Raw genomic sequence first — 11,706 nt, 5'->3', positions numbered from 1 at the left:
AAAAAAAAAAAAATCTGTAATTAAAATGATCAGTGCTTTCCAGGGGAGGGAAACAGACTAAGCAAAGCACAAAATATTTTTTTTTTGGGGGGGGGGCTGTGAGATGACATTCAGCTACCATTTCGGTGTTACAAAGTCATCACTCATTTCCTCTAACACGGTAATGTGCAGCAGACATGAAGAAAACCCAGTGTAAACTCTGGTTTGAGGAGAAGGGAATTGTCAACGTGGGGTCATCAGCCAGGACAGAACAGACGGAGTTTTTGGTGCAGAATGTTGCTAGTTGAGGGGGCTTGTGTGTTTGGGGGGTGCAGTATGCGGGGAATGTCTGTTTTTGTGCAGTTTTACTGTGAACCTAAATCAACTCTAAGAAACTGAAGTCCTTTTTTAAAAAAAACCTGTATATTAAAGGGGAAAATGCCTATCAGGACAGCCTCACCACTTTAAAATAGTTTACTGACTAGTCTGTTCTGTGCTTTACGGACACTCCTGTGTTTCTCTTGTTAAAGCAACTCATGTAGCTAAGATTACATCATCTACTCTTTCCTCCCTTGTCCCCTGCTTTCACACTTGAGACAGGCATAGCTACAGGACAGCCAGACTGCTCATGTCCTGATCATACCTTCCCACCTCCCACCCCCTCCTTATCACCTCAGAGACTGAGTGTCTCTTTGATGCTCCAGCTCCAGCTGCCCCAGTCCTCTCACTTCACTGACTGCATGTCCAAACTGTGTTCTCCATCATCAATATGGTATTTGACTCCCTCCTGTCATCTTTTCTCTCTCAGTTATTTCATTTTGTGGTTCTACTATTTTTAGACCCAGATTCACCTGTCTAACCTGTCCTACCTAGGCCCTATATTCTGGGATCTATCCTGTAACTGTAGATTGCCCTATGTGCAAAGTAGTCTTCTCTTGAATTGGTACGGCTGTTGGCTTCCCTGTGCACTTTCTCTACCAGGTTCTTCAAACTTCAGGCTGTGTGGGTCTAGGCCCTGCCTGGTTCTTCCTTGCTTCCCATTCAGGAAGTCTGACCTCTGCAGATTTCCATTGAAGAATATCTTTACTTGTAACCTGTGACCATTGCCACCCACCTTGTTCAGATCTTCTTTTAAATTGTTTTTACCTCTTGGTGTTTGTCTCAGTTCTCTTCCTGCTTCAAAACATTTAAAGAAAATTTAGGTAATTTTACATAAATAGTTATTGCCATCTGTAAACCTAGATGATCTGCCTGCTGAACTGGGCTTAATTCTGGGGTCAGAGACTCAGAGGAAAGAAGATGTCAGCACACTTTTCCTGGTGTTAGTGAAACTTTTAATACTTTAGATCTTTGTGTGTGGCCACAGGGGGGGGGGAGGTAGGGGATACAGAGACAGACATAAACAGAGGGGGGGGGGAGACAGATACAGAGACAGACAGACAGAGATGGAGGGAGGGAGGGAGACAGACAGACAGAAACACACACACAAAGGGCAGGGGAAGATGTTCTCATTGTTGCTGGAACAAAGCCCTCTAAGTATCTTGGCTGAGGCCAGTAACTACCCCAGTGATATCATAAGCATTTCCATCTTTCTGTCCTCCATGCTTCTAACTTTTAAATGTTCTGTGAGTTCTCTTGTCACAAGGACTCTGGTTTTCTTTTTTTGAGAACTTGTGCTCTGTTGGTTCCTGTGACCCTTGGTTGAAGTTAAAGGATCCTGGGCCTGTCAGTTTGGTCCTTCTTGATTACTCTGCAGAATGAACAAGTTCTGTTTTATTTGCTTTTATCAGTATGAACAAAGGCAATTCAACTTAACGCTGTGTTGGTTAAAGCCTGTGTGCCTCAGATGGGTGACAGTGCCCTTCCAGCCTTGTGTAGTCACAGCAGCTGCCGCTGTAGTGTCCAAAGCATGTACCCCACTACACAGGAAGCTCGGTCTCTTTGAAGATGCCAGCTGATAAACCTTTGGGGGGTTTTCAGGTACAGGTAATCCCTTGGGTCTTGGCTGACAGCAACTTTGTCTGGAGCCCATCTCAGAGGCTGGATCCCAGCAGGACGGTGTTTGTTGGTGCCTTGCACGGGATGCTCAATGCTGAGGCTCTGGCTGCCATCTTGAATGACCTATTTGGTGGAGTGGTGTATGCTGGGATTGACACAGATAAGCACAAGTACCCCATTGGTGAGTGTCCTACTTCTGTGTGGGAAGGCTTGGTGCCCCTGGGAGTAGATTAAGATGGTAATACTTACCCCTTGGGAGTGTAGCGAGATCTGACCCAGGTTTGCAGATCATCATTTCCTCCAGAAGTTAACAGTACTGGCCCGTCTGCATCTTGCTTCTGCTACTATTTCACACATTGGGGAAAAGGGTAATTGTAGGACTGTGATAGGACTTGTGAAAAGGAGGAAAGAGGTTTGTTGGAAACTCAAAGTACACAACCAAACTAGTTTTAGACAAACTATGCATTTAAAGACTACATTTTACTGAGAACTTTCCTTCATTAAAGGTTCTTCCCAGGCAAAGTTGCACATGCCTGTAGTCTCAGTACTTGGGAAATAGAGGCAGGTGGATCTCTGAGTTCAAAGGCATCCAGGACTACATAGTGAGACCTTGTCAGGAAAGAAGGGAAGAAGGAAAAGGAAGGGAAATTTGTTTTCATTTTTACATCTTTGATGTTGTCTAGAGTCAGAGACAGGCCAGTTGCTTTCTGGATAATTTCTAAAACATTGCATATCCATTGAGCTGTTCTATCTTAATGTCCGTGTCTTGACTGAGTTTTGATCAGCCTTTCTGAGACAGGAGGTTAGTTCAGACATAGTGCAGTGAATGTACTTAGTAGAGCTGGACTCTGATCAAGGCATGTAGAATTAAGCACCTTCCCAGATGCCTGGTCTACCCACCACAGTGCATGTGGCCAGGGAGGAGCACTGTATGCTTGTCAGTGCTGTGCTGCAGATGGAGACTAGGACTTGAGAGGCTGTAGGGCCGGGGCAGCACTTGGCAGAACAGGGATTCTCCTAGCTCTCCTGCTCGTTTCTAGTTCTCTACGGTACCTCTGGGCATGGCAAGGCTTGAGTGCTGTTCCTGCCCTTTGGAAACAGTTTAGTCTGCAGTGGTTTCTGCCTGAGCCCATAGTCCTCCTCTGCATCTGCCTGCACTGGAGGAAGCCCCTTCCCTTCCTCTTTACCTAATGGTTTATATCAACGTGATTAGGACTTATTCTGTCCAGTGTGATAGTTGTTAAAGTACTTGAAATGCAGCTTCTCCTATGTGCTAAAGTAACTTAAACACTTAGGTAAAATATATTACTAAAATTCCACTGCTTAGCCGGGCGTGGTGGTACACGCCTTTAATCCCAGCACTTGGGAGGCAGAGGCAGGCGGATTTCTGAGTTCGAGGCCAGCCTGGTCTACAGAGTGAGTTCCAGGAAAGCCAAGGATATACAGAGAGACCCTGTCTCGAAAAACCAAAAAAAAAAAAGAAAAAAAAAAGATAAAAGAAATTACATAAAATATTTACCTTTGTTAGATAGCACTGGTGTAGAAACAAGGTTTCTTGAATGTTGAAGAGAATTTAATAGAATTTGAGCAGAAGGTATAAGCTTGTGCCCATTTTCCTAGGGTCTGGTCGTGTGACTTTCAATAACCAACGTAGTTACCTGAAAGCAGTCACCGCTGCTTTTGTGGAGATCAAAACCACCAAGTTTACTAAGAAGGTGAGTGTGTGGTTAGTGTCTTTATTTTGAGACTTGGATCAGTTATAAAACAGTGTAGCTCCAAGATTGGAGAAGTGAGCCCAACTGCAGAGTTAACCTGAGTTCCTCTGGAGACTCAGACTTGTGTGTATATGAGTGTGGTTAGGGAGAAGGGTCCTCATTTTGATAGTTGTCTGAAATTGCTAAGTAGCCATTTTATTAACTCTCTTAGCTAAATTCTCTGAACACTTAGCTGCTGCTAACTGATACCAGACTGGGGTTCATTTTGCCTAAAAGAGCAGCCAGTCAGGTCTGTGGTTGTCCAGATGCTAAAAGTGGGATGTGTCTGTCATTTAGGGTCTATATTCAGCCCTCGCCTACAATTCTGTTTCCGTAAGAACAAATATCCTACATTCCTATATACTCGATAATATGTAACTACAGTTCCTCTGACCCATAGAGCCATTTTATCTTCTGTTGCTGTTCCTCAGGTTCAGATTGACCCCTATCTAGAAGATTCTCTGTGTCTTATCTGCAGCTCACAGCCTGGTCCTTTCTTCTGCCGAGATCAGGTGAGTCCTCTGGGCACTGTAGATGCCTATGAAGTCCCTACCACAGTTTAAAAATGTATTAAGGCACATTTATGACACGAGAAGTAGAGTTCTGAGGTAACTTACTTCTGAGAGCATAGAGACGTGTAGTCGAGAACTCTGTACATAAATTGATCCACAACTCTAGGCATAGGAAAGGTGCTTGTTGGATTTTTGACCCTTCCCTTCCTGGGCTGCTGCTGTTGTACAGGTATGGCATTGGTAGTGGTGGGTACTTTCGGGTTTTTTGGTTTTGTTGTTGTTGTAAATGGTCTTACTGTTTAGTCCTGTTAACTTATGTAACCAGGCTTTGAGCTCACAGCAAGCCTCTTACCCACTGCTCCTACCAGAGCATGAGAATCACTGGCATGTGTTTACCATAACACCATACACAGATACACACACTTTCTGTCTGTCTGTCTCTGTCTGTCTGTCTGTCTCACTCACTGACATATGGTGTGGTATGACATATATATATATATATACACACACACACATATATATATATACACACACATACATATATATATATACACACACACATAACACACATATACACACACATACATACATATATAAATACATATGTGTATGTGAGTGCATATCAACACCTAGTCCCATTTAGGCTACTTGTACACTGCAGTGATCCATCTACCAGGGAGTTACCTTAAAGAAAACCTGCTTTCCTTCTTCTAAAAGCCATCAGCTGTCAGTAGCTCTCAGCTATGAGTAGTTGCTTGTGAGCCTTTTCCTGTTCATTCTGGAATGTTCGCTGGGTTTATCTTGTTCAGGCACAACCATTGAAACACATTTTCAACCTTAGATGTTTGGAGCCTTCCAGACTCCAGCAGTACATCCGTGCTTAGTGTGACTTGCGGTGATGCTGTTATTTGTATGGAGGCTATAAATAAAGTCAAACAGAAGCTCCCAAGTGAGCTTACAATAAGTTTGGATAGTAAAATAAAACCTGAAAACAAATATCTTTCTAAATCACCTTCTGTGGATTAGTAACTTTCACAGTGACTCCTCAACTTCATGTTCTTGTTAGGAGGTTGCTTGGGGTTGGTTACCCAGCTAGCAAAACCAGTCACTTCTCAATGAGAAAAGGCAGGCATTTCTCCTAATACTTGAATCTGTAACCAGTTCTTCAGCATTCTCTCATGTTGGCAGCCTTGAGACTAAATGGCTGTGTAGAAGAGAAGGGAGAAAAATTGGGAAGCTGCATGGTCTCACATGTCATACCAGAAGCCTAAACTGTTTGCAGAAGCGCTGTTGGGATGAGAAAGCTAACAGGAAGTCTCTCTTCACAGAAGCCAGGGGTTTTAATTTCCTCTTAAAGTGGAGCCTTTACATCTAGAGTTAACACACCTCTCTCTGTTCCCTAACCTAGGTCTGCTTCAAGTACTTCTGCCGAAGCTGCTGGCACTGGCGACACAGCATGGAAGGCCTACGCCACCACAGCCCCCTAATGAGGAACCAGAAGAACTGAGATTCCAGCTAGAGAAGCTGGCCTTGCCCAGTGGCCTGTGGCGCCAAAGGCTGTCAAGTCAGGCAGCAGCTCGCTGCACAGGCGCCATGGGAGCTAGCTTTCCGCAGACAAGGGAGAATCGTAGTCACCTTTGTACTTGCTAACTCTGTCTTTGTTTCTGCACTAATTAACGCACAATGAGTTTTGTCAGGTCTTGTTTTCAGTGGGGTGTGCCAGAGCAAGGACCCTCAGGCTCACCCTCAAGCAATTGTAGTTTTCCCAGATTCTAGTTCCTCATTTTGCAAATGAAAATAACAACAAAAACCACTGTGTCCAGAAGGTCTGACACAGATGCCTACACTTGGGTTTATTTATTAAAGCGCTTTTTACATTCCTTGCAATATTGATGGTGGTGATGCGCAGGTCTCATTGGTTCATTCTGCAGTTGCCATACAGTGCCTTTCCATTGATTTAACCCCCACCTGAACGGCATCAATTGAGTGTTCAGCTGGTGTTTTTTACTGTAACAAACAAAGGAGACTTTGCTCTTCATTTAAACCAAATCATATTTCATAGTTTACGCTCGAGGGTTTTTACTGGTTCCTTTTTACACTCCTTAAAACAGTTTTTAAGTCGTTTGGAACAATATATTTTTTTTTTTCTTTCTTGGCAGCTTTTAACATTATAGCAAATTTGTGTCTGGGGGACTGCTGGTCACAGTTGCAAATCAATGCATTTGTAACCAAGATAAAAATTATTTTATTTAAAACTGGACCGGAGGAAAAGTCTAAGCAGCTGCTGTATATAGTTTTAAATGGTTTGTCGCACCTTATGTTGCACTTACGTTGGGGGAGGGTTGATAGAAGTTTTTAATCACAGTCACAAGACTTTTTCTTTTGTAACTGAGCTTAAAAATTAAAAAAAAAAAAATTTAAAAAAAAGGGCTGCTTTTTGGTGGGGGCAGGTGAAGGCTCACGGGAGCCCTTTCTCTTAGAGGGGCAAGAACCCTTCCTTACAACTTTTATTTGAAGAATGTATGAATCAACAGTTATAGTTGACAAAAATGCTACTGGAATTGAAAACTTGACTCTTTTCTTTTTAATTTAATTACTTGCCCCTCTTAGGGAAGCTGTGTGCCAAAGAGCCAGTGTCATAACCCCTCCCTCCTGCTGAGCTGATGTTGCATTGTTGCATATCCCAGCTACTCTGTGGGTTTTGTGAAGCTGTGTGTGAAGTCTCTACCTCATTGTTGTATATGCAGGCAAGACTGCACTCTCCTACAGATGTGTGGAGTAAGCTGTGGTGTACTTTTTTTGGCACATAATAAACACGTTGCAGCAGAGTTGTAGTTTTGTCTCTGTACCTGGGGGGTGTGGTAGCAAGCAGGGAAGATTCCAGAGACAAGTCCTCTTTTCATGGATTCTCACTAATGGGATACCAGCCCAGAGGGATGGGATGTACATGCGGAGACCTGCTCCTATGTGGAACTTGTTACATCCTGGTCAGCCACTCTGGAGCGTCCAGTACCTGGGTGATTACAATCTGATATAGGAAGCCTGCCTATACATTTTTCTTCTTGGCTCCTCAAGGCCTCCTCCAGATGGAGCCCTAAGAATGCTAGAGGCATAACTCCCAAGAGTCAGGAGCCACTTGGCTGCTGTCCTGTGAGTCCTGCTGTGTTCCTCTGTCCTCTTGGACACTTGTGCTGGTGTAATTCCTTTCTGAGTGGTTACTATTTTGCTTTTTTGATTCAGGGTCTTTCTTTGTGGCCTTGTCCTAGAACTCCTTATGTAAACCAGCCTGTCTTCAACCTTGGGGAAACCTGCCTCCCATTAGGCTAGGCAGGCATCCGAAGTGCTGGGTCTAAGGTATACACCAGCACACCCTGCAATGCTTTGTTTCTTCACAGCCCTTACACTAGCTTTTCTTACAGGCTCCATGGCTTCATGACAGGTCTGAGGGTTTTTCAAGTGGAGAAGGCATGCTGAACTGATCCTTTGGGAAACTCTAGTCTGAGGGAGAGGGACTCCTAGGTACTAAAGCATCCTTTTTTTAAAAAAAAAAAAAAAAAATTTTTATTTATTTATCTATTTATTTATTTATTACATGTAAGTACACTGCAGCTGTCCTCAGACACTCCAGAAGAGGGAGTCTGATCTCATTACGGATGGTCATGAGCCCCCATGTGGTTGCTGGGATTTGAACTCAGGACCTTCGGAAGAGCAGTCAGTGCTCTTAACCACTGAGCCATCTCGCCAGTCCCCTAAAGCATCCTTATAAGGTGCAAAAACTCACTACTCATCAGAATCCAAGAGTTCTCTTCCAACGAGAGACTGTAAGGTCTAGTCTTCTACCTGGAGCCTGGCCTCCACTTCATTGGGAATTCACTGATAAAGTAAGCTGCAACCCCCAGGGGTCACTGATCCTTTGATCTCTTCAGTCGTCTTCCGGGTCCACAGTCAAGGACTTCTTTTTCCTCCCGTCATGAGCTACTTTTAGAGTAAGAACTTTCAGCTCTTCACCGTACCAGAGCGACGTAGATGAGTTGAAGGATGAAGCACAGCCTTGGCCCCTTGATACATGCACTGTGGTCAGCAGTCTCCTTAGGTTTGAGCGCAGGACCCTGTCCCAGGATACAGCTGGAGGAAAGGCCCTCTCTGGACAGATGAAGCCATTGGGTCGTAGCCTAAAAGCCTGCTTTGGGCTTGGGTATGGCAGAACAACCGGAAGAAGCTGAAGGTTGGAGATAGTCTTCACTTGGCGGGAAAAGCCTAGTTAACTGGGATCCTATTGGTTGATATAAATGTTTGAGACCTCTCTGTGCGCCAGCCACTGTTTTAAGCACTCGAGGTTAGCCCTTCCTGTTTAGCTGAGAGCTCGTCGAGAAAAGAAAAGTAAATGTGCTCAGACATTTAGGACCAGCTCTAATGGAATACTGTGCTGGGATGTGAAGAAAAGCCACTCTAGTTAGGTGATGTTTGCTGTGACACCAGGAAATGAGAGGAACCTCACCGATTAGGCTAGACCCTCCTAATCTCTGACTAGAGGCGCGCGGAGGGTGGAGATCGGGGATGACCCCTCTACTACTATACCTTTCATAGCTTGGGCCTCCTATCTGCTCCATCTCAGGACCTCAAAGTACCTCCTAGGTTTAAACACACTGGACGTCCAAGAGAAGCACGGAACTATTGCGAGCGGAAACCAAGACGGCCGAGTTACCGGCGCGCGCACGCGCAGACTTTCGCCCCGCCCACAGCCAGGCACGCCCACTCCGCTCCGCTAGGGGCCGCTGTGGGACTCTCGCGAGCCGGGCGGAAGCGGCTTTCTGGCCGCGCTTTATAGGCCTCTCTTGTGCTTCCTGTTTCCTCTTTTACCGAGACCCGCCAACATGGTAGGTGCTTGGCTCCCAGGGCTCCGTCCTTCTCAATCCTCGCCCATCCTCCGCTCGTCGCGGCCTCAAGTCCGCAGCGAGGGGCCGGCGCCGTGACCGGCGGCCTCGCGCGCTTCCGCATGAGGTCGTGCGCGCCGCGGCCCCTCCGCGGGAGGCGCGGGCTCCGCGGTGACTTTGCCCTCTCCACCTTCAGGGCCGCGTCCGCACCAAGACCGTGAAGAAGGCGGCCCGGGTCATCATCGAGAAGTACTACACGCGCCTGGGTAATGACTTCCACACCAACAAGCGCGTGTGCGAGGAGATCGCCATCATCCCCAGCAAGAAGCTCCGGAACAAGATAGCCGGGTGAGTGGGGCCGCCGCCGCCGGGCCCTTCGCTGCCCCCGATGGCCGGCCGAGGACCGGGGGGTGCCTTACGGTAGCTGAAGGCAGCGCTCCGGCCTCGAGACCTTACTGCCGTGGTCCCTGCTTCCCTCACTTTACCGCCATGGCCACGCCGTGCGGAACATTGGCAGTGCCGCGTCCGTACGACGGATGAGACCAGTCAGGGTACAAGTGCGGACGAGATAGTGACGCTCGGCGGGGGGCTGGTGACGGCGTGTGAGGGGTGTAGGGAGTGGACGTCTGGACAGTGGGTGTGCGTGTGTGTGGAGGAGGCTTTCCGATGGTGAGGCCGACCTTGACGTAGAAACGAGGTCGGCGTCGTGTCCTGTTCTGGGTGCGAGGTGGTCACCGCTGTGCGTTGCTTGTAGCTATGTCACGCATCTGATGAAGCGGATTCAGAGAGGCCCCGTGAGAGGCATCTCTATCAAGCTGCAGGAGGAAGAGAGAGAGAGGAGAGATAACTACGTTCCCGAGGTGAGACCTGGGGGTCTTCCTCTGCGCCTCTTCCTGGGGGCTCACCTGTGGGGGGAACTCAGCTGGATGTCAGTGAAGTCTTAACCTGCTCCTCAAACCGACAAGAGAGAGGTCCGCCCACCTCCACCTTCTGAGTGCTGGGATTTAAAGGCGTGGGCTGAGCCTACCTATTAGCTTCTCTGCCGGTGTAAATTCACTTTGGCATGGGGGCCTAGTGAGGGTGCCTCCCGACTGCTTTCTGAATGTACACTAGATGGTTCTGGCATAAGAGTAAAATGGGCCGTGGTGGCGCACAGCTTTAATTTCAGCATTTGGGTGGCAGCTCTCTGAGCTTGAGGCCAGCCTGGGCTGCACAGTGCTTTCCAGCCAAGGTTATGTGGCAAAACCCTAGTCGTGAGTGGGAACGGAGGAGGTGAAAGATGACACGCGTTCATGATTTGAGCTTGATTCTCTCTCAGGTCTCTGCCCTGGATCAGGAGATCATTGAGGTGGATCCCGACACCAAGGAGATGCTGAAGCTTCTGGTGAGCGCTGGCCGAGCGAGTGGCTGGAGCGGCTGGGTCTGGGGGAATTCAGGGGTGTGTTTTCCTTGTTTGGGGCTGGCTCCTAAGTTGTGGCCCCGCCCCCTTCAGCTCTGGCTCTTACCTGCTTTCCTCCCTGGTCTCATAGTCAGGCCAGTCACAGTTGAGCTATCTTACGCGTGGTTTAGTTTATCTCAGCGGCATAAGTATGTGAGGTGAGACAGGCGCCAGAGTCCAGCGTGCTGTTAGTGATTTTGAGCAGTTTGAGGCGGATACGCTCCCCATATGCCTGCATCTTGCTCAGTGAGACCAGCAGCTGACGCTTGCTGGGACCACTGCTGGTCTGTCTCTGCACAGCCTTCTGACACTATTAGGCTCCAGAGCGTGGTGGGCTCCCGGGTGCTGAGTGTTCTTGGGGACAGGCCTGACCCGTTCCTTGTGCCTTGTACATTAGGTTTCCTCTCAGGTGTAGACTGAGGCTGGGGAGTGTTTTAGGGGCTCTACCTCTAAGCCCCTCTGACTGCGGTGTGTGCAGTGTGACTATGCTAAAAACATGCTTACAGGCTTTAGTTAGGGAGTAGTGGCAGCTATGGAGGGCAGGTGTGGGCTGTATTGTAGTTGTTTGGGTTTGTTGGTGTGTCCTGGCTAGGAAATACCTGTGTGAAGGTTGGATCAAAGTTAGATTTGGGGAGGGGAGTGTTTCATCAGCCAGGTATGTGTGGGGAAAGTTCCTGGGGTGGAAAGCCCCTGGCTGCCGGCTGAAGGGCTGGGGTGGCAGAGTGCTCACCGTGTGTCTGTTGTTTTGCAGGACTTTGGCAGTCTCTCTAACCTTCAGGTCACTCAGCCTACGGTTGGCATGAATTTCAAAACACCACGTGGAGCTGTTTAATCTGTTATGCCATATTTTCAATAAACCTGAAAACAAGTTTGTCTGTATTGTTCTTGCTGTTAGGGTCGGGTGGAAGGCTGAACACATAGAAACCTAGTCTAGGGTTTGGGGAGACCCTAGTGTGCTCTCAGGACGTGTGGGGAGCTGTTTAGCTATCAGTTCCCTTCAGGTTCTTGGATAAGCGAAGTTGTTTAGGTCAGTGTGCCTAGTTCTAGGACATGGTGTCAACCAGGGGAGGTGTGTCTGCTCTTGTCTTGTAGGGTGTCTTGAGTAGGGGCTTTGACAGTTCCTTCATGAACACCACGGGTGTTGCTATTGG

At 47.5% G+C, this 11,706-nt stretch overlaps 2 protein-coding genes across 7 annotated transcripts in view; both read left to right on the top strand.

Annotated features, from left to right (window-relative positions):
* Positions 1-7,071, top strand: part of Cpeb1 (cytoplasmic polyadenylation element binding protein 1) — a 106,546-nt gene extending 99,475 nt beyond the window's left edge. For 4 of the 6 annotated variants that reach the window (XM_029532776.1, XM_029532771.1, XM_029532773.1 and 1 more), the window contains exons 9-12: positions 1,960-2,158; positions 3,598-3,692; positions 4,163-4,243; positions 5,652-7,071. In XM_029532776.1, the coding sequence (XP_029388636.1) occupies positions 1,960-2,158; positions 3,598-3,692; positions 4,163-4,243; positions 5,652-5,750 (474 nt within the window). In that variant the 3' untranslated portion in view covers positions 5,751-7,071. The remainder of the gene's footprint in view (positions 1-1,959; positions 2,159-3,597; positions 3,693-4,162; positions 4,244-5,651) is intronic. The other 2 variants (XM_029532774.1, XM_029532779.1) reach the window with 1 other exon arrangement.
* A 1,946-nt stretch (positions 7,072-9,017) lies between these two features.
* On the top strand, positions 9,018-11,423 carry LOC110325745 (40S ribosomal protein S17). The gene is made up of 5 exons (XM_021203861.1): positions 9,018-9,120; positions 9,314-9,465; positions 9,872-9,977; positions 10,436-10,501; positions 11,307-11,423. Exons 1-5 carry the CDS (start codon positions 9,118-9,120, stop codon positions 11,385-11,387), a joined length of 408 nt encoding a protein of 135 aa, XP_021059520.1. The 5' UTR covers positions 9,018-9,117; the 3' UTR covers positions 11,388-11,423.
* The last annotated feature ends 283 nt before the right edge of the window (positions 11,424-11,706 follow it).

This window comes from Mus pahari, chromosome 1 (assembly GCF_900095145.1).
Source record: "Mus pahari chromosome 1, PAHARI_EIJ_v1.1, whole genome shotgun sequence".
Taxonomy (NCBI): domain Eukaryota; kingdom Metazoa; phylum Chordata; class Mammalia; order Rodentia; family Muridae; genus Mus; species Mus pahari.
This window is presented reverse-complemented; position numbering and strand designations above follow the sequence as displayed.